Source organism: Leucoraja erinacea, chromosome 22 (assembly GCF_028641065.1).
Source record: "Leucoraja erinacea ecotype New England chromosome 22, Leri_hhj_1, whole genome shotgun sequence".
Taxonomy (NCBI): domain Eukaryota; kingdom Metazoa; phylum Chordata; class Chondrichthyes; order Rajiformes; family Rajidae; genus Leucoraja; species Leucoraja erinaceus.
The window spans coordinates 30,573,424-30,595,731 of record NC_073398.1 but is presented as its reverse complement, the minus strand read 5'-3'; the positions used below and the strand labels follow the sequence as shown (position 1 = coordinate 30,595,731).

Here is a 22,308-nt window from a genome sequence, read left to right as displayed (position 1 = left end):
GATCATTCTTGAGAGCAATGCACCATGTGATTCAATAAGCACTTTAGTACCATACCGTTGCATGTCATTAGTCAGTGGAGGATGAGCTAGAAGCACACATTTTGACATATAATTCCTCACTGAAATGTGACCATGAAGCGACTCATTAAGTCTACCGGCAGTGAAAAACAAATTTGGTCGTGTCATTTGCCTTTCAAATTCTACCTTGTCGCCAGGGATCCACACGTTCCTCTCTTCGTAGGAAAGGACCCTCATTCTGTTTTTTGCATTAAACCCGGCTACAGACCTCAACTGATCCCAGAATCCAGAGTCAGGTCCAGGAATAAAAGGTGACACATTTAGAAACACCCAACAAAGACCAACGGGGAGTCACACAGTCTGTGGAGGTCCCGCCTCACCGCGCCAGAGACCCGGGTTCAATCCTGACCTCGGGTGCTTAGTGCGTGGAGTGCAAGCTCTCCCTGTGACTGCGTGGGTTTCCTCCGGGTGCTCTGGTTTCCTCCCACATCCCAAAGGCGTGCGGGGTTGAGTCTTAATTGGCTTCTGTAAAATTGTCAGGAAGAGACAAGAAAGTGGGATGACCTAGAACTAGTGTGAACAGGTGATCAATGGTCGACATGGACTTGATGGGCAGAAGGGCCTGTTTTAGTGCTGGATCTTTCAATCAATCTTTCTATTAGGGGTGGATTACATAGGATATATGGCAGAGAAATGGTTCATTTGGCCCAACGGTAAATGCTGGTGTTTAGTTTAGTTTAGTTTAGTTTAGTTTAGTTGAGAGATACAGCGTGAAAACAGGCCCTTCGGCTGACCGAGTCTGCACCGACCAATGATCCCTGTACACAAGAACTCTCCGACACACACGGGACAATTTTTAATTGTTAATTTTACCAAGGCTGTATGGCTTTGGAGCTTGGGAGAAAACAGGAGCAACTGGAGAAAACCCACGTGGTCCGTATAGACAGCACCCGTGTTCAGGATCGAACCAGGGTCTCTACCGCTGCGCCACCGTGCCGCCCCAAATGGACCGCGGATGGGAAAAGCAGGAGGGCTTGAAGGACTTGGCGAGTGTGGAACGCGCGAGTATTCATCGGAGGGAGTGGGGCCCGCAGAGGTGAAAGAGAAGATGGTCGGGGAAGTGGGGACTGGAGGTTCCGAGAACGTTACTTGGCCAGAGTTAACGTATCACATGGCACGCATTCGCGACGTGACTCATCGCTGTCTGCACGGGGAAACACGCCGGTCCTGGTGGGGTTTGAATAACAAAAACCCTGCTTACCGTAGTCTCAATAATATGCCAAAAATCAATACGGTATTAATGTAACACTCAAATATTGAATAGCTGGACATGCATTACGTGAGTCGCTGCCTTGTCTGGATTGTTTTATTGTGACAGATCAGAGAGGCTTTGCAAGCTTTTATATTACATTTTAATCAATAATGAGCGAGGACTTAAAATGCCGATTCAAAGGCCCTTCACCCCCCCCCCCCCCCCAGTAAAGTGCTGGTGTTACAGAAACCGTGGCCCCTGCACATACCAAGCATAAAGGGCTGTCAACATTCCCAGCCCCACTCCCGGCCTGACAACAAACAGGCAGCTTGCGCTGTGCTGGGAGACTGTGGAGGGATGAAGGTTTGCACCTTCGGGTTCACCCATGGTCATTTCTGCACCTACCCTCCCGCCCTCTCCCCGTTCATCCACTCAATCTGAAGAAGGGTCCCGACCCAAACTGCCACGCAGCAGGCAACCGAACCATCCCACCACAATGAGAGACTCTCTGGAGTTTAGAGGAATGAGAGGGGGACCTCAATGCAACATGTGATCGATGGTCGGCATGGGTGGGAGATTGCAACCTTCACGTGGTCCGCCCTGTTTCGCCGAATGCAATAAACCCCGCGTGCACAATCAAATAAGATCAAACAGAACAAGTTGTCCCGCAACTCTAGGCTGTGCACGCCTTACGCAAGAAGAAGAATGCAACATACAGAATGGTGAAAGGCCTGGATGGGAGGGATGTGGAGAGTCTAGGACTAGAGGTCACAGCCTCAAAATTAAAGGACGTTCTTTTAGGAAGAGATGAGGAGAAATTTATTTAGTCAGAGGGTGGTGAATCTGTGGAATTCTTTGCCACAGAAGGCTGTGGAGGCCAAGTCAGTGGGTATTTTTAAGGCAGAGATAGATAGATTCTTGATTAGTACGGGTGTCAGAGGTTATGGGGGTGAAGGCAGGAGAATGGGGTTAGGAGGGAGAGATAGATCAGCCATGATTGAATGGCGGAGTAGACTTGATGGGCCGAAAGGCCTAATTCTACCCCAATTCCTCATGACCTTATGAGGGCAGTCCTGAACTACCATCTCACACATTGGTGACCCAATGGACTATCTTCGTTTGGACTTTACCTTGCATCAAACGTTTGCCCTTATCACGTATCTGTACACTGTTAATGGCTTAATTAATAAAGAGGGGTGAAATGAAAGGGGGGGCGAGGGGGTAAAGAGAACTATGGGGAGGTGACAAGGAACAGGAGAGAGGAGGCGGTGAGGAAGAGAGGATGAAGGAAAGACTGGGGAAAGAGAGGAAAGCGGACGCTCTTGAGAACAAGGGAAGAGCAAGGTGAAGGATGGATAGAGGATGGAGGGATGAATAAGAAGGACAGAAGGGGAAGGGAAGAGAAGAGAAGAAGGGAAAGGAGGTGGTGGAGAGGTACAGGAAGAGGTAGCTCATGGCAGAAGCAAGGAAGTGAAGACGCTAGCTAAAACACAAAAGGACACAAAGTGCTGGAGTAACTCAGCAGGTCAGGCAGCATCTCTGGAGAACATGGAAAGGTGATGTTTTGGGTTGACTTTGAGACCTCCTGTGTCCTAGGAGGTAGCTGATGGGTGGAATGTTTCTGTTCTTCAGAATTGAGATGGAAACCAATCCCCCTCAATGCTCGAGAGATTACCAGACAAGAAAACACCACAAAACAAGTGGTGAACCGGCTAATGGCTGGGATGTTCCAAGGGCTGGTGTAAGTGTAATTCTCCTCCTCATGTTACCGTTGATGTTGGACACGTGTATGCACCTTGCAGGAAGGAGGTAGTAAAGTATGATTCAACGTCTCGGCCTTGTGGGGGTCCTCCATGATTCCACATCCAGGCGTTAGACCCGGATTGTAGCTGTCCTGAGGGATTTAGGGGAGGGGAGGGAGGTGGGGGTGGAAGGTTGAGATACACTGCAGGCTGCATTTACACACAATGGGATCTCTGCAAGTTATGGATTTATTGGGATACCTACAGCTAATAGGGAGTCCGAACGAGGCTGATAGAGGAGGATCTGTGACAAAATGCAAAAATAATTCATTCTGGATGGGTTTAAAGGGAATTAGTAGCAATGTTACAAAATTTTGAGATTTAAAAAATCAAGTCTGCAATTTATCCCATCAGATAAAGCATAACAATAAGTTTAATTTGACACCAAATTCACTTTCATATCTCAAGTATTAAAAAAGTTATGACCATTTTCATACTCGGAAATTAGCATCTTGTTCCCTACTGATTTTCAATGGGCATTACAAAAAAGCTGTGATCTTAGATAGTCAAAAGCACATTTCTTAAGGAAAGATTAACATTTTTAAATAGCCTAAGTGTCCAAAGATTATTCACAAATAATTCACAATATAACATGATTTTTATATCTAATTTACATTAATTTATAGGCCAAATGGAAGGAATTTAGTATTCAATTGCTGTAAATAAATGACCATTTAAATCGGTTTTCTAGTGGGTTCATGTGGAACGCGCAGGTTTAGAATGTTGACAGCGCGCTGGATTAGTGCCCTCAAATGCCGAGAAAAATACTGGGGGATATAAAAAGCCCAAAATGAGCTACTCGCTATAGAAAATTATAATTATAGGGTTATATACATGCCCCATTTAATGCAAAAATAAGGTACGTACCTTTAATTGTTTGCTTTATAAAACCCTGGGGCTGCCAGTGCTTGCGGAATGAACGAGAGCTTTTAAATTTATTATATCTACTCTTCGAGGCCTATAAAACTAATAATAGCTTTTGGGACCGGGTCTTGCAGCGATTCTCCGTTAATGATTTACTAGGCTGAACATCTGCGATTGGAACAGCCTAGTAAAAATCGGGTTTTAAACCCGCCCCCTCCAAACAGCTCCAAAATCACACACAAGGGGAGGGGCAGATGCTCAGCCACGATTCAGGTACGTTTTGTAACATACCTAGAATTAGGCCAATCTGACCTGGGTAATTAGAGAATAATATAACTGTTCAAACTGGATGAACAATGAACAGAAATGGGGCAATTAGCCGTGCACGTGTATGTATTGACTCCGGCACCGGGCACTTAAGTAAGAATGACCCAAATTGCACGTTTCACAGCGTAGGTTACAGGGTGGAAATGAGAGAATAACACATGTTACAAGAGCTGCCGCCTAAAGTGCTTGTTTATCCGTTTGGCCTCAACGAGAACATTTTCTGAGCCTGGCAAAAAAAAAAAGATCTTTAGAATTTATTTAAGAAGGAACTGCAGATGCTGGAAAATCGAAGGTAGACAAAAATGCTGGAGAAACTCAGCGGGTGCAGCAGCATCTATGGAGCAAAGGAAATGGGCGACGTTTCGGGTCGAGACCCTTCTTCAGGATTTATTTTTGACGATCAGGGCGTTGCAAGAAACGGCGGCGTTTCTACCCAACACCCTCATTTCTCTTGAAAAGTGGGTGCCCTATTTTCTTGAACTCCTTCAGTTAGTCATCCCCGCATAGCTGAGGGGCAAGCACTTGTACAATTCCGAGCCCATCAACAATGAAGGGGCCCATCAGCAATGAAGGACCACATGGGGCAACGTAAACCTCCTTGCTGTAATAAAAATGGGCTTCATAGGAGAGTCGTTGCACAATAACACAGGGTCAGCTGGTGAGATGTGAGGACAAGGCGGTGGAGACTAAGTCAATGGATGTTTTTAAGGTGAAGATTGATAGGTTGTTGATTAGTACGGGTGTCAAGGGTTCTGGGGTAAAGGCAGAAGAAATGGGTTGAGAGGGAAAGATAGATCAGTCATGTTTTAATGGTGGAGTAGACTTGATGGGTTGAGTGGCCTAACTCTGCTCTTATGACCTGGGAACCTTATGAGAGAGAGTATCTAAGAGGTGAATTGTAAGGAGCACCTTGAAGCAGGGAATTCCAGCAATGATAATTGAAGGCATAAGCAGTAGCAACAGGAGAATTGAAATCAGGAAATCAAGGGTGGCTTTAGATGACAAGAAAGTGTCTGTGTGACGGGCCTGGTTGGTGACGTGAAGCCATCTGAAAGTGAAGCATCTGCTGCGACGAATCAGGGGAGTGGGGAATAATTACCAAACAAATAGACCGGTGAGATGGAACCATGGAAAACAATTGCTGCATTAAATGCCTTCGAATCCAAGTCATTTGCAGAACAGTTTAGTTTTGTTTAGAGATGTCCTGCATGGAAACAGGCCCTTCGGCCCACCGAGTCCGCACCAACCAGATATCCCCGCTCATTAACACTACCCTATGTACATTAATACCAAGGCAATTAACCAACAAACCTGTTCGTCTTATGGAGTGTGCCCCCTAGTGTGCAGGATATAGAACTAGTGTACGGGCGTTGGATGGATGGCTGGGCTGAGGGCCTGTTTCCACGCTGTATCTCTAACTTAAAAGCACACTAAATGAAACGTTTTCTCGCACTGACGATACGTGGAGATACGAGTGGTAGCGGAGAGAGTTAATTGTCACAGGTTTGTGAGTGGGAATGAGCTTGCCATATCAGTGGTGAGCCCAGGTCTTCTCACAACTCCAACCAAGGAAGGGGAACTTTGAGACAAATCAATTAGACCGAGACTTGCCCGTATCATATTCCGCTCTGAGACTTTGCAGCTATTCGCAGCCTTGGGCACGCAGCCATACAGCAGTCAGAGAGAGAATGGCACCTCTCACACAATCAGCCCATCCGCACGACAATATCCCCAGATTCAATCACGCTCTTTGTCTCTTCGACAATTAAAAGGTGAATGCCACACAGTGTAATAACTTGCATGCAACGTCGGAAAAACATTCTAAAGCCTTTCGTGGGAACATTGACAAACAAAAATAATTGACCGTCACATAACAAGACTTTGGGGAAAATGGGCCAAGCTTTGATGTCAGGATAATGTCATTACAAAGGCAGGCACGGGCAAGATCGCAGAGAATATTGAAAACAAGACGAGATTTAAAAAAAATCAAAATATTACGGTCATTTTGAAGGAGCAGATGCTCATATTCTTGTACAATTGAAGGATGCCATTTGGCCCATCAAGCTCCTGCTAGCTCTCCGAGACAATCCAATCGGTTCTGTTCCTCTCCAACAAAATTTTCACATATGCCCACCAACTCTCCCCAACTTCGAAATTAAACTGATTTACAGACAGGGTGATGGGGGTGGTGAGAAACGAAGTAGGTGTATCAACACGTTTTGGTCTTTTTTTTTTCTTTTCTTTTTATTATTTTTCGTTTTTGTCTTTTTATTTTTATTTTTTTAAGTTTTTACTTATTCACTCTGCGACTACACTCTTTGGTGGTTTAGGCGTTTACATGTTCACTAGCTCTTTCTCTCTTTATTGCTCTTTTTCTCTCTTTCTATTTCATTTTTGTCAAAATTAAAATGGAAGATGTACAATAAAAGCATTTTGTCATATGCCGCGGTTTATACTACTGTACACTGCTTCTAATAAAAATATTATTAAATAAAAAAACTCTCCCCAATCCGCCCGCCACCCACCTACAGCGAGGAGACAACTAACGCATATGTACATCGCCTGGGACGTGGACGGAGACTGGTGAACTCTGGGGAAAGTCCACGTGGTCACGGGGAGAAAGTGCAAGGTCCACGTGAGACAGCATCCGAGATCAGGATCGAACCCGAGTTGCTGGAGCCGTGAGGCAGCGGAAGAAATCGAAGCAGGAAAAGAGAGGGAATGAGGATTAGGAAGAAGATTAACGCGGCACGGTGGCGTAGCGGTAGAGTTGCTGCCTTACGGCGCCAGAGACCCGGATTCGAACCTGACTACTTGTGCTGTCCGTACACGTTCTTCCTGTGACCTGCGCGGGTTTTCTCCAGGATGTCCGATTTCCTCCAACACTCCAAAAACGCACGAGTTTATAATAGGTTAATAGGTTAGGTATAATTGTAAATTGTCCCTAGTGTGCAGTATATTGCCAGTGTACAGCGGTCGCTGGTCGGCACGGACTCAGTGGGCCGAAGGGCCTGTTTCCCGCGCTGTATTTCTAAACTAAACCTAACTGAATGAGAAGCTGCAAAGACACAGCAGAGGGATTCAAACCGGGTTACGAAGAGGCCAGGTTGCAGATATAGAGGTTGTGAGAGAAGTGGAGGTTACAAAGGTAGGAATGAGCAAGATGACAACGCACTTTGAAAACCAGGATGAGAATTTTAAAATCAAAGTGGAACCAATAAAGATTAATCAGCACAAAGGCAGATGGGACTGGGTTCAGGATGAGCAATGGCAGCCAGCGAGGATTGTGTGGAAATACTGTAGTTATATCTGGATTATAAAGGTATGAATAAAGGCTTCAGCTCAGGAGGATGTGGGTAGACGTGGAAGATGTTACAGAAGTGGAAATGGATGGCCTGGCTCATGACATGGACAGAGGTTCTAACATTTATTTGGGATAAATATGACTCCAAGGCATATCTGGACCTCAGTCCATTGGGGAGAGTCCCTGGGCAGCAGGATGGAAACATAGAAAAATAGAAATTAGGTGCAGGAGTAGGCCATTCGGCCCTTCGAGCCTGCACCGCCATTCGATATGATCATGGCTGATCATCCAACTCAGTATCCCGTACCTGCCTTCTCTCCATACCCTCTGATCCCTTTAGCCGCAAGGGCCATATTTGTTGTGAAGGAAGCTGAACCCGTGTGGAGAGATGATTCACTAAGGGCACTGCACCAGATCCAATACCTGACAGAGATCAGCAGCCATATCTGACTCATAAAACAGTGTCCGTAAGGAACCGAAGATGGACACAAAAACCTGGAGTAACTCAGCAGGTCGTGCGGCACCTTTGGCAAAAAGGAATAGGTGGCGTTTTGGGTCGAGACCCAAAGAAGAAAGGTCTGAAGAAGGGTCTCGACCTGAAACGTCACCTATTCCTTTTCACCAGAGATGCTGCCTGACTCGCTGAGATACTCCAGCTATTGGTGTCTTACATTCATTGTGATGGGGAAGGAAAGCTTTAGTTTATGCCTCTCCAGTGGTTCATTGTCTGTGGAATTCTCTGCCTCAGAGGGCGGTGGAGGTAGGTTCTCTGGATGCTTTCAAGAGAGAGCTAGATAGGGCTCTTAAAAACAGCAGAGTCAGGGGATATGGGGAGAAGGTAGGAACGGGGTACTGATTGTGGATGATCAGCCATGATCAAAATGAATGGCGGTGCTGGCTCGAAGGGCCAAATGGCCTCCTCCTGCACCTATTGTCTATTGTAGGACATTTCTGCTGAAACAGTGTTGGATATCAGACAGTTAAACATGTTGGTACACAAGAGATGCTGGTGTGATAGAGCATTGTCATCAGTCATCTATATAAAAACACTTGAGTAGGAAAGAGAAACATAGTAGATGGCATTGTGAATGGATGCAGGGTATTTATAAGATCATCAGGAAGGGGTTGATTACAGACAGTGTTTCATGAGTCAGATATGGCTGCTGATCTCTGTCAGGTATTGGATCTCTTGGAGTGCCTTTAGGGAATCATCTCTCCACATGGGTTCAACTCACAAACCCAAAGGCTCTCTGCACAGCAAAGCAGTTGATGCGTTGGTTTCACATTGACCTCAGTTTGGCTGGACTAAATGATGGATGTATGTAAAGCTGTATTTGCGAGCAGTCACAACAGCACCACAGCGAGCCGCTGACTACACCAGGTCTAGTTTCAAATTCCACTCACACCTTGCTTGGCCTTGCAGCTTTTATTATTTCCTTTAATTTGTTCAAAGCACATGGACAACCTTTATTGTCCATTACTAATTACATTGAACCTAGAGGTTTGCTTATCTGCTTCACGGCAGCTGAGACTCATAGTCATAGAGTCTTACAGTGTGAAAACAGGCCCTTCAGCCAACGTGTCCCACCTACACTAGTCCCACCTGCCTGTGTTTAGCCCATATCCCTCTAAACATGTCCCATCTACCTGTCTAAATGTTTCTTAAATGTTGCTGTACTACCTGCAAGAGAGAGTTAGTTAGAACTCGTTAAGATAGCAGAGTCAAAGGATATGGGGAGAAGGCAGGAACGGGGTACTGATTGTGGATGATCAGCCATGATCACAGTGAATGGCGGTGCTGTCTCGAAGGGCCGAATGGCCTACTCCTGCCCCTATTGTCTATTGTCTGCCTCAACTAACCCCTCCGGCAGCTTGATCCACACACCCACCACCCTTTGTGTGAAAAAGTTACCCCTCAGGTTCCTATTAAATCTTTCCCCCCTCACATTAAACCTATGCCCTCTGGTTCTCGATTCCCCTACTCTGGGCAAGAGACTCTGTGCATCTACCCGATCTATTCCTCACATGTCTTTGTGGACAGTCGATCACATGTTTCCAGTTCTGGAGTCACATACGTCAGAAACTAGGGGAGGATTGTAAATGTCCTTCCTTTACAGATATAATAATGCATCAAATAGGTTTAAACGATAATCCCAATAGTTTCATGGCCACCATTGTCGAGACTAGCTCTTTCTTCAATTGAAAATATCTTCATGGTGGGATTTAAGTTAATGATCTCTGGGTCACTCATTGAGCAGCTGGACTATTAGCCAGTAACCAAAATGGCAACATTTTATCCTGCTGAATAAGTAAACTGAGCCCAAGATGGGAATTAGTGCCGTTCCCTTGGCTTGTATCCACTTCACAGAGCACTTTAGACTTTAGAGATACAGCGCGGAAACAGGCCCTTCGGCCCGCCGAGTCCATGCCAACCATCGATAACCCCGTGTACTAACACTATCCTATACGCTAGGGACAACTTACAATTTTTACCAAAGCCAATTAATCTGCAAACCTATATGTCTTTGGAGTGTGGGAGGAAGCTGGAGCTCCCGGAGAAAACCCAAGTGGTCACAGTGGGAACATGCAAACTCCACGCGAACAGCGACTCTACCAGCTGCGCTACTGCACACCACCACCCCGTGCCTTTACAATCCAACGATTCTGATTATTTTCAATATTCCTGAGATTTCACGACCCCCCAAAAAAACCCCATGAGGTTGCAAAGTGAATCTGATTGAATAAAGTTCCTTTCGTTGCAAACTCGCCAGACCGGGAGGAGCCAACTCACGCTCGGATAACCTTGCACAGTTTCTGGTGGCAAGAAGCCAACAGGTTAACAAGAGAAAGAGCATTTCATGCGGCTGACAAATCCCCCAAACCTCTCCGTTCTTTCCTCAAGTTTCTTTCGAGCTGAGAGTCTGGAAGTTGGTGACCTCCAGAGTGACCTCAGCCAGCCTAGAACTAGTCACCACACACGTTACAAATAGTCAGCTCTCGGCTTGCCTTCCAGGACAGTCTCCACCCCTGGAGGCCTGGCAGCAGAGATCTACGTTTTCAATTGACACCAACTAAATGATTCATCAGGCCTGAAGAGCTTTCCTCACGGTGCAGACAGCAGCCGAGGCAACAGGATCTCCTTGGCTTGCCTGGGCGCTCCGACAACTATCCCAATCGATGCTCTCTGCAGCTCCGTGGCTGGAGTCAAGTTTCGAGGAGCAAAAAGCCAGGACAGAGACCTCATGAAATCCATCCACACACCTTGGCACCGTGCCCAAGAGCAGGAATCTAACACCACACACTGCCCACAGCCCTGAATCAAGCCTGCTTCTTTCTTGACTCATTGCCAGCCCAGGTCCCCTCCTGCAAGATGAAAGCACACAACTACAATGTCTTCAGTACTGATGTTGTCAAGCCAGAAAGGTTACAGCAAAGATTTACAAGGAGACCAGGACTCAAGGGTCTGAGATGATAGGGAGCAGTTGAGCAGGCTAGGACTCTATTCCTTGGAGCGCAGGAGGATGAAGTGTGTTCGAAAAGAGGTGTACAAAATTATGAGAGGAATAGGTCGGGTAAATGCGCAGAGTCTCTTGCCCAGAGTAGAGGAAATCGAGAATCAGAGGACATAGGTTTAAGGTGACGGGAGCAGATTTAATAGGAACCTGAGGGGTAACATATTTACACAAAGGGTGGGTGGGTGTATGGAACGAACTGCCAGAGGAGGTAGTTGAGGCAGGTACTATTCCAAATTTTAAGAAGCAGTTAAGGCAGGTACATGGATAGGACAGGCTTGGAGGGATAGAAACATAGAAACATAGAAATTAGGTGCAGGAGTAGGCCATTCGGCCCTTCGAGACTGCACCGCCATTCAATATGATCATGGCTGATCATCCAACTCAGTATCCCGTACCTGCCAAATGGGCCAGACGCTGGCAGGTGGGACTAGTGTAGATGGGACACATTAGCTGGTGTGGGCAAGTTGGGCCGATTCTGTTAGTCCTTGCTGTCTCCTCCCCTTCCTCAGCTCCCCTGCTGTCTCCTCCCACCCTCCAGCCTTCCGGGCCGAAGGGCCCTTTCTTTCCCCACGTTGATGTGAAGAGGGTTTCGGCCCGAAACGTTGCCTACCAAGCTGGAAAAGCTTTTCTGTGTGGCCCTTTTCCACGTTGTGTGAGGTAAACAAGAGGAAAATGTGGAGTAGGTGAAGGAGGAAGGTGGTGAAGAGAAGGAGCGGAATTCCCACTTTGTTCCATGATCGGGGGCACCAGACCCAGTCAGGTCCTGCTGTCTGGGAGCGAAGGACAGTTCTCAAGAGGGTTAAGAGTGAAGTGTGTTTAATTGTCATGAACAATGCAAATCTTACATGCTGCAGCACTACAGGCCGATTAGCATGACAAAGAAATACACAATGAACTAAAAAGCAATAAGAGTATAGAGAAATGATCAGCAGATTACTGGGGAGTAATTGATTATAGATTGTATGTGACTTCCCCGTGCCAATATTCATCCATCAAGATACATTTCAGATGCAGATTACGTGTTCAGTATCGCAGGGTGATTGGAAAACCTCAAGGCACAGAACACACTTCAAAAAATACCTCATTGGATGCAAGACTCTTCAGAATCAAGCAAGGTCATGAATTAATACGGTTCTTTCTTCATGTTCATCAGCCAATAACCCAGGCATAAAGGTTCAACATAATCTGACTGCTTTTCTTACATTTCATTTCCATAATATCAGGTTTTCATAAGTGATCGGAGCAGAATTAGGCCATTCGGCCCATCAGGTCTACTCCGCCATTCAATCATGGCTGATCTGCCTTTCCCTCTCGACCCCATTCTCCTGCCTTCACCCACATAGCCCCTGACTCCCGTACTAATCAAGAATCAATTTCCTGATTTATCTTGGTGACTGGGGGGGGATTTTGGGGATGGAGGAGTTGGGGCTATTGGTGGGGCAACAGAGTGGCACAGCGGTAGAGTTGCTGCCTCACAGCGCCAGAGACCTGGGTTAGATCCTGTGTACGGGTGCTGTCTGTACGGAGTTTGTACGTTCTCCCCGTGACCTGCGTGGGTTTTCTCTGAGACCTTCGGTTTCCTCCCACACTCCAAAGACGTACAGGTTTGTAGGCTTATTGGCCTGGTATAATTGTAAATTATCCCTCGTGTGTGTATAGACTAGCTTTCGTATGTGGGGATTGCTGGCCGGCACGGATTCGATGGGCCGAAGGTCTTGTTTCCACGCTGTATCTCTAAACTAAACTAAATCTAAACTCTAAAGACAGACAGGTTTTGTAGGTTAATTGGGTTTGGTGAAATTGTAAATTGTCCCTGCTGTGTAGGCTAGTGTAGCGGGTGATCGCTGGTCGGCGTGGACTCAATGGGCCGAAGGGCCTGCTCTGCACTGTATCTCTAAACATGAGCACTTTCCCCAACTGTTGATAAACATTAAATACATAAGAACATACGCAGGGGAGGCCATTCGGCCCATCATTCCTGTCTCACTATCCAATCCGATCAGAACTGATCTGTATCTCAGCCCCACTTAACTTAGTTTAGTTTATTGTCACGTGTACCGAGGTACAATGAAAAGATTTTGTCGAGGGCTATTCAGTCAGCGGAAAGACAATACATGATTACAGTCAAGCCATTTACAGTGTACAGATACATGATAAGGGATATCCCAGATTCCCAACATCAAGTAGCACTTGCTTTCCCTCCCTCTCCATCCCCTTCCAGTTCTCCCACCAGTCTTACTGTCTCCGACTACATTTTATCTCTGTCCCGCCCAATCCCCTGACATCAGTCTGAAGCAAAGCAACAATTTCATTGTCCTATCAGGGACACATGACAATAAACTCTCTTGAATCTTGAATCTTGAAGAAGGGTCTCGACCCGAAACGTCACCCATTCCTTCTCTCCACAGATACCGCCTGTCCCGCTGAGTTACTCCAGCGATTTGTGTCCATCCCAGATTCCCAAAGTCCCTTGATATCGAATGATTTTTCATCCCGCTTTCAACAAGCAGATGAAAGTCAGGCAGGGTTTGAAGCAGGCAGGTGATCTCTCCTGCCTCATTACTGCCCAGGCAACCCAATACAAAGCGAGCATGTTAAACATTAATCCAGGTGAACTATCCATCACTGCTGCCCTCGAGCCCCAAGCAGGCATGGAGTGTTGTTTTGACAGAATACAGCCAGTGTACAAGAGGATCACTGGTCACCCACTGACCCACTGGCTACAAATCATCCTCCCCTTCACTGCACAGCTGCTGCCTAGCACAGCGGCAGTAACGTTGCAAGTCATAATAGGAGAAGAATTAGGCCATTCAGCCCATCAAGTCTACTCTGCCATTCTATCTCTCTATCTCTCTATCTCTGTACAGAATCATCTATCTCTCCCTTCTAACCCGACTCCCCTGCTGCTTTCCCATAACCTCTGACACACATAGTAATCAATAATCTATCTATCTCTGCCTTAAAAATATCACTGACTTGGCTTCCACAGCCTTCTGTGGTAAAGAATTCACAGAATACTTTCTGTGGGAAAGTATTCAACAGATTCACCACCCAGAGGGTGGTGAATCTGTTGAATTCTTTACCACAGAAGGCTGTGGAGGCCAAGTCAGTGGATATTTTTAAGGCAGATCGATAGATTTTAAGAGATTTCTCCTCATCTCCTTCCTAAAAAGAACGTCCTTTAATTCTGAGGCTGTGACCTCTAGTCCTGGACTCTCCCACTAGTGGAAACATCCTCCCCCACATCAAGAAGTTAAGTCAAGAGTGTTTTATTGTCGTATGTTCCGGACGGGACGATCAGCAGTTATGGAAGTAGTTGTATCGAGACTCACGTGTTGTGGAGCACACACCAGCCGCAGTGAGGGTCTCCCGATCCCAAGCAATCCGTGCACGTCTTGTACTGCCCACACGCTTCCACGGGGACCCTGGTCAGCTGCAACCAAAGAAAACAGGGAAGATTTAGATAAAAAGGTCAAATCAGCAATCAGGTTATATCTGCAAAGACATTGATAGCCAGACACATACGCAGCATAGAACGTTAAACTGATATGCACTGTGATGCTGGATGAAAGGCCCCAGAGACTGAGTCTGCACCACACAGTGCAAGGCACAGTATCAGAACCACTAACACAGTGCACGCAACAAAGGCTTTTCACTGTACCTCGGTGCACGTGACAATCAACTAAACTGTTAGTTGATTGTCACGGAGGATTATTGGTGCTCCACTCCCCTTCCTGCTGGACATATACAGGAAGAGATGTATCAGCAGAGCCATCTCCATCATCAAAGACCCCTACCACCCATCGCATGACATTTTCTCCATCCTGCCATCTGGGAAGAGGTACAGGAGCATTAGCTGCAAAACCAGCAGGATGCTCCTCAGCTTCTTCCCACAGGCTATAAGACTGCTAAATGGACTTTGCCCCCTGCCAAGTATCGCGCACAAACCCCCAACCTGGACACACTGCAGCAGAGCCACTGTTGTGCCGCTGCCGATCGGAACGCCTGTTGAATGTTTAGTAGAGTGTTAAATTTGTTCATGATACATGTATTTTTATTTCTATTTATTTTTAATGCACACTGAATGGACACTGGTTGAGCAACGTTTTTTTGTTTCCTCTGGGTATGTGAATACTCAGGAAATGACAATAAAGATATACAAAAAAAAAAAATACAAATACAAAACTGAACTGAGGGCCGGAACAATACACGTTCTGGGCCAGCCAGCCAGCGCCACAGATCCAGAGACACAAGGCCCAAGCCAAGGTCCATGCAACAGATCCCGAAACCCAGACTGAGCCAAGAAGACATCAAGCTGGAACGGGTGCAGAGAAGATTTGCAAAGATGTTGCCAGGACTCGAGGGGCCTGCGCCATAGGGAAAGGTTGGGCAAGCTTGGACTCTATTCCCCCGAGTGCAGGATGATGAGGGGTGATCTTACAGAGGTGTACAACATCATGAGTGGAATAGATCAGGTAGATGCACAGTCTCTTGCCCAGAAGCAGAGGACATAGATTTAAGGTGAAGGGGGAAAATATTTCATAGGAATCTGAGGGGTAACTTTTTCACACAAAGGGTGGTCGGTGTATGGAACGAGTTGCCCAAGGAGGTAGTTGAGGCAGGGACTATCGCAATGTTTAAGAAACATTTAGACAGGTACATGGATAGGATGGGTTTGGAGGGACATGGACCCAATGCAGGCAGGTGGGACTAGTGTAGAAGGGACATGTTGGCCGGTGTGGGCAAGTTGGGCCGCAGGGCCTTTTTCCATGCTGTAAGCCCCGATGACTCTATTTGAAGTGCCCACGTGATTTGAGAAGCCCACTATCACCCGGGGGCCAAAAACAAGCAAGCATGCGTGCCTTATTGACAAACCCCGCAGTGCTTCTTGGGATGTAATTAAAGTGAAGGGGTAGATGTGATGTATACGTAAAGTATCCACTATCATGAACTGTTTTGAGGGACTAGTCATGGGGCACATCATTTCCAGCCTCCCAAACAACCCCAAAATCCCCCACAATTTGTCTGGTACCGCAAACAGGTCCATGGCAGATGCCATCTTCCTGGCATTACATTCATCCCTGGAACATCTGGATAGCAAGGACACCGACTCCACACTACAATGACTGCAGCTCCATCTTCAACACCATAATTCCAACCAAAGTCATCTCCAAACGCCCAGACCTAGAATTCAGCATTCTTCTCTGTTACTGGATCCGACTCTACAGCCAAACTCTGTCGACAGCATGAAAGCTCTTCTTTTTCTCTTCGGTTTGAAAATGGCAGCCCCATAGTGGAGATTGAATAATGCTAAAACAGGGTACAGGGTGGGGACAGAGAGCTTAGCAGCATGGTGTCAAGACAACAGCCCCTCCCTGAATGTTAGCAAAATTAAGGAGCTAGTCAATGACTTTAGAAAGCAAGGTGGGGAAATCTCCGCAGTCTACACCAATCGTGTCTCATCAAGTGGAGATTGACGAGACCTTCAAGTTTCTCGGCATAAATATCACCAATGAATTTTCCTGGTCCAACCACATTGACATTGTGGCCTCTCCTTCCTCAGAAGACCAAGGATATTTGGCACGTCTCGAATGACTCTTACTCATTTATATGGAGGCACCATCGAAGCATCATATTGAGATGTATCACACCTTGGTTCACCTAATGCTGTGCCCAAGAGTGCAACAATTTGCAGAGAGTTCAGTTTGGTTTAGAGATACAGCGTGGAAACAGGACCTTCGGCCCACCGGATCCGCGCCGACCAGCGATCCCCACACATCAACACTACCCTGCACCCACTAGGGACAATATTTACATTTACCAAGCCAGTTAACCTACAAACCCGTGCGTCTTTGGAGTGTGGGAGGAAACCGAAGATCACGGAGAAAACCCGCGCAGGTCACGGGGAGAACGTGCAAACTCCGCACAGACAGCACCCGTAGTCGGGATCGAACCCGGGTCTCCGGCGCTGCAGTCGCTGTAAGGCAGCAACTCTACCGCTGCGCCACCGTGACCGCCCTGTGTAACCCTGTTGCGGTGCAACCCAGTCCATGATGTGAACCAGCCTCATAACCACCCCCCTCCCCCCCCCCTCCCCCAACTCCATGCATACCTCACATCCCCTTGGGAAAGCAGACAACATAATCAAGGACCACTCACACCCCAGTCAATCCCTCTCAAACTGACCAGAATATACAAAAGCTTGAAGCCATCTCCCAATAGATTCAAGGACAGTTTTTCCCCCACTATTATCAGGCCCTTGTCTGGCCCCCCATATACTAAGGATGCATTCCCCATCTCCAAAGTTACTACAGCACCTCAGTATACGTGACAGCAATAAGCCAATATTTGGTTAGCCATGTGCAAGATGCAATTTGCAAAACATGATTGCTGGGATATGATGTGATATTTCATTAATAAGATTAGTGATGTGACATTTGGTTGACGATGCTGAGAATGCAGATTGCGAATGCAACGTATAAATTATGGGAAGATAGGTGGTAATTGATTTAAGGTACATGAAATATGATACACAGTTATGAAATGTTGAGTAAACAGCATTTAACACAAGTCTGCTTCGTATAAAAACAACATGCTCTCCAAAGCAGCAGCTGCATGAAAAGGGCGTTCATGTTTTGCATTTGACGCTGCTCAGCGTTGCACAGGGAGAGCTCTCTGTCACATAAGGAACCACCTTCAGCCCATTTTAATGGTGTCCAGAGGCCCCATAGCAGAAGCATCCACATCGCGGGGCTGGGAAGTGGAAGTATCCCAAGCTAATTCTGCTACCTGGGTTGCTTGCATCCTGATGGCATGAATGTTGAATTCTCCCAATTTTGCTAGCCCTTGCTGTCTCCTCCCCTTCTTTAACCCTCGAGCTGTCTCCTCCCATCCCCTTGCCCTCGGGCTCCTCCTCCTCCCCTTTTTCCTTCCTTCTCCCCTCCCACCCCCCATCAGTCTGAAGAAGGGTTTCAGCCCGAAACGTCGCCTATTTTCTTCGCTCCATAGATGCTGCTGCACCCGCTGAGTTTCTCCAGCATTTTGTGTACCTTCTGCTACCACCATCATCTGTTGCAACAAGTGATGGCTCCCACTGATTGTCGCCGGAAGCTTGCGCCCTTTTCAGGACGGGCGGTGACAGCGATGTCAACATTTGAAACACGGAAGATGGACACGAAAGCCGAAGAATAGTGTGCAGTTCAACCACATTTCACTTCTCCAGCACTAACAATTTACCCTAAATGCTGCCACAATTTAGTTTAGTTTAGTTTGAGAGAAACAGGCCCTTCGGCCCACTGAATACGTGCCGACTTAATCATCCCGCACACTAGTTTAGTTTAGTTTAGAGACACAGCGCGGAAACAGGCCCTTGGGCCCACCGAGTCCGCACCAATCCCCGCACATTAATGCCCCTGTCCCACTTAGGAAACCTGAACGGAAACCTTTGGAGACTTTGCGCCCCACCCAAGGTTTCCGTGCGGTTCCCGGAGGTTTTTGTCAGTCTCCCTAATGGTCGAAAGTGATTTCCGCTTCTTCTAAGTTCCGGCGATTATTTTGGGTCGGGACCCTTTTCAGATTTAAGGAATAATAGAACTTTTTCCCCATATTATTCACACTCACGTACACACACACTCACATACACACACTCACGTACACACACTCACGTACACACAATCACGTACACACACTCACGTACACACAATCACGTACACACACTCACCAGCACACACTCACGTACACACACTCACGTACACACACTCACGTACACACACTCACGTACACACTCAGGTACACACACTCACGTACACACACTCACCTACACACACTCACGTACACACACTCACGTACACACACTCACCAGCACACACTCACGTACACACACTTACGTACACACACTCACGTACACACACTCACGTACACACACTCACCTACACACACTCACCTACACACACTCACGTACACACACTCACGTACACACACTCATACACACACTCACGTACACACACTCACGTACACACACACTCACGTACACACACTCACGTACACACACTCATACACACACTCACGTACACACACTCACGTACACACACTCACGTACACACACTCACGTACACACACTCACGTACACACACTCACACACACACTCACGTACACACACTCACGTACACACACTCACGTACACACACACTCACGTACACACACTCACACACACACTCACGTACACACACTCACGTACACACACTCACGTAGACACACTCACATACACACACTCACGTACACACACACTCACATACACACACTCACGTACACACACTCACGTACACACACTCACCTACACACACTCACGTACACACACTCGCGTACACACACTCACGTACACACACTCACGTACACACTCACATACACACACTCACGTACACACACTCACGTACACACACTCACGTACACACACTCACGTACACACACTCACCTACACACACTCACTACACACACTCACGTACACACACTCACGTACACACACTCACGTACACACACTCACGTACCCAGACTCATAGAGTCCCAGCCTGCCCAACCTCTCCCGATATCTCAGACCCTCGAATCCTGGCAACATCCTTGTAAATTTTCTCTGTACCCTTTCCAGTTTGACAACATATCAAAGCACTATTTCTCTATCCAATTTTCTAGACATCTGGCTCACCAGGTAATGTTTGTCGAGCAGCCTTCACCTTAAACCTATATGTCCTCTGGTCCTCGATTCACCAACTCTGGGCAAGAGACTTCACGACAATGATCCCCACAGAAACAAAAAGCAACTGAAAGTAGCATCTAACTTCCTTAACCGCTAATTGTATTAGTTAGTTTTCTGATATTTGGATCTTGCTGTGCATGCACAAACTGCAGTGCTCAGCTGCACAAAGGCATGTGAAATGTATTTAATTGACTGTGATTTGGTCGATTCTAAGGGCTGACAACAAAGCGGACCACGGACAGACAGCTTGCCATGCTCGGAGTTTACATGTACAGACCGTGCCTGGCAAGCAGGGACAATGAACATAAATCAGCAAAATAACAGCCCTTTATAAATAAAATACTGATCAATACTCAATGCTGTGCAAGCCAATTGCTTTATTCAGCTGTGCTGTGCTTACAGTCGCTGACACAATCCATTATTGAAGATGTCAGCCAAAACAGTCAGGCAGTCAGCAGCAGCAGGCAAACACTGGCTTTCGCTCGGAAAGCACTGGGAACAGCGTACGGAATGAGACAGCACGCCCCCTCGTCAGTCACAGCGCTCAATACCTTCTCATTTCGGAAAAGTGCAAAAGCCGAAAGAGAGAGAGAGAAAGAGAGAGAGAGAGAGAGAAAAATCACACAAAAAAAATCAATTGAGGGCACAGCCACGTGAAGAATCTCGGTCCCTGTGTTTGCCTACAGGGAGACTCGCTCCACACCGAACACTGAAGCTCGTTACTTTACAGCAGGGATCGCCACACAAGAAAAAACCCTGCAAGCACACAATGCCTCAGACTGAAAGCAGCCATTCATCAGATAGGATCATTGTACGATGTGCCGTACAGCACAGGCCATTCGGCCCACAAAGCCCGTGCCGGACGTGGTGCCGTTAAACTAATCTACTCAGTGATCCGTGTCCCTCCATCCCCTGCATATTCATAAAAACCTCTTCAATGCAACTATCCCAGAAATGATAACATATGATGAGCGTTTGTCGGCGCTGGGCCTGTACTCGCTGGAGTTTAGAAGAATGAGGGGGGACTTCATTGAAGCATACAGAATAGTGAAAGGCTTGGATAGATTGGATAGATAGACTGGCCACACACTCATCTTCCTGCTACCTTCAGGTAGAAGGTGCAGGAGCCTGAAGACTGCAACAACCAGGTTCAGGAATAGCTACTTCCCCACAGCCATCAGGCTATTAAACCTGGCTCGGACAAAACTCTGATTATTAATAACCACTTTCTGCTATTTGCACTTTACCAGTTTATTTATTCATGTGTGTATATATTTATATAATGGTATATGGACACATTGATCTGTTTTGTAGTAAATGGCTACTATTTTCTGTGTGCTTAAGCAAAGCAAGAATTTCATCGTCCTATACAGGGACACATGACAATAAACTCACTTGAACTTGAGATTGAATGTGGAGAGAATGTTTCCACTAGTGGGAGAGTCTATGAGTAGAGGCCATTGCCTCAGAATGAAAGGACTATTTTTAGGAAGATGAGGAGTAATTTCTTTAGTCAGAGGGAGGTGAATCTGTAGAATTATTTGCCACAGAAGGCTGTGGAGGCCAAGTCAGTGGATATTTTTAAGAGATAGATAGATTAGATAGATAGATAGATAGATAGATAGATAGATAGATAGATAGATAGATAGATAGATAGATAGATATAGATAGATAGATAGATTCTTGATTAGCACAGGTGTCAGAGGTTATGGGGAGAAGGCAGGAGAATGGGGTTGGGAGGGAGAGATAGATCAGCCATGATTGAAGGGTAGGGTAAACTTGATGGGCCGAATGGCCTAATTCTATTCCTTTCACATGACCTTATGATCGCGTCAGCCTCCACTACCACTCCTAGCAGTGCATCCCAGGCCCCCACCAATCACTGTACGGAAAAACCGGTCTGTAACATCTCCTTTAAAATGTGCCCCTCTCATCGTAAACCTATGTCCTCTAGTCTTTGACATTTCCATCCTGGGAAAAAAAGGTTCTGGCTGTCTATCCTATCTAAGTTCATAAGTTCTAGTAGCAGAATTAGACCATTTGGCCCATCAAGTCTACTCCGCCATTCAATCATGGCTGATCTATCTTTCCCTCTCAACCCCATTCTCCTGCAGTCTCCCTATAACCCCAGACACCCGTACTAACCTATGCCGCTCATAGATTTATTGCTCCTAATTGATTTGGATTGTGGTTGACTTTAACTCCCACTCCACCAAACAATGAAAAGTGGGTTCGCATCTTGTGCTGTAAGCACCACCACTCAACCTTCCATCACCAAATATGCCTCCAAGCCCCGAGTACTTACGAGCGGCCATTACCGTAAATCTCCGGGTTTGAATCAGGGCAAACTCGGGAGAACACTTGAATGAACTCGTACAGTGGGACAGGGCTATGACCAGAAACAAGAAATATCACCTCGACATATCAAAAAGAAGTAAAATCATCCCTCAATCAATGTTCCACGAGATCTGGCAATC

The 22,308-nt window shown here is 46.6% G+C and overlaps 1 protein-coding gene across 1 annotated transcript in view; it reads right to left on the bottom strand.

Annotated features, from left to right (window-relative positions):
- The window catches only part of plxna4 (plexin A4), a 485,825-nt gene that overhangs the window by 193,235 nt on the left and 270,282 nt on the right, over positions 1-22,308 (bottom strand). The window contains 1 exon segment of the mRNA XM_055653389.1: positions 14,415-14,515. Within this exon segment, the coding sequence (XP_055509364.1) occupies positions 14,415-14,515 (101 nt within the window).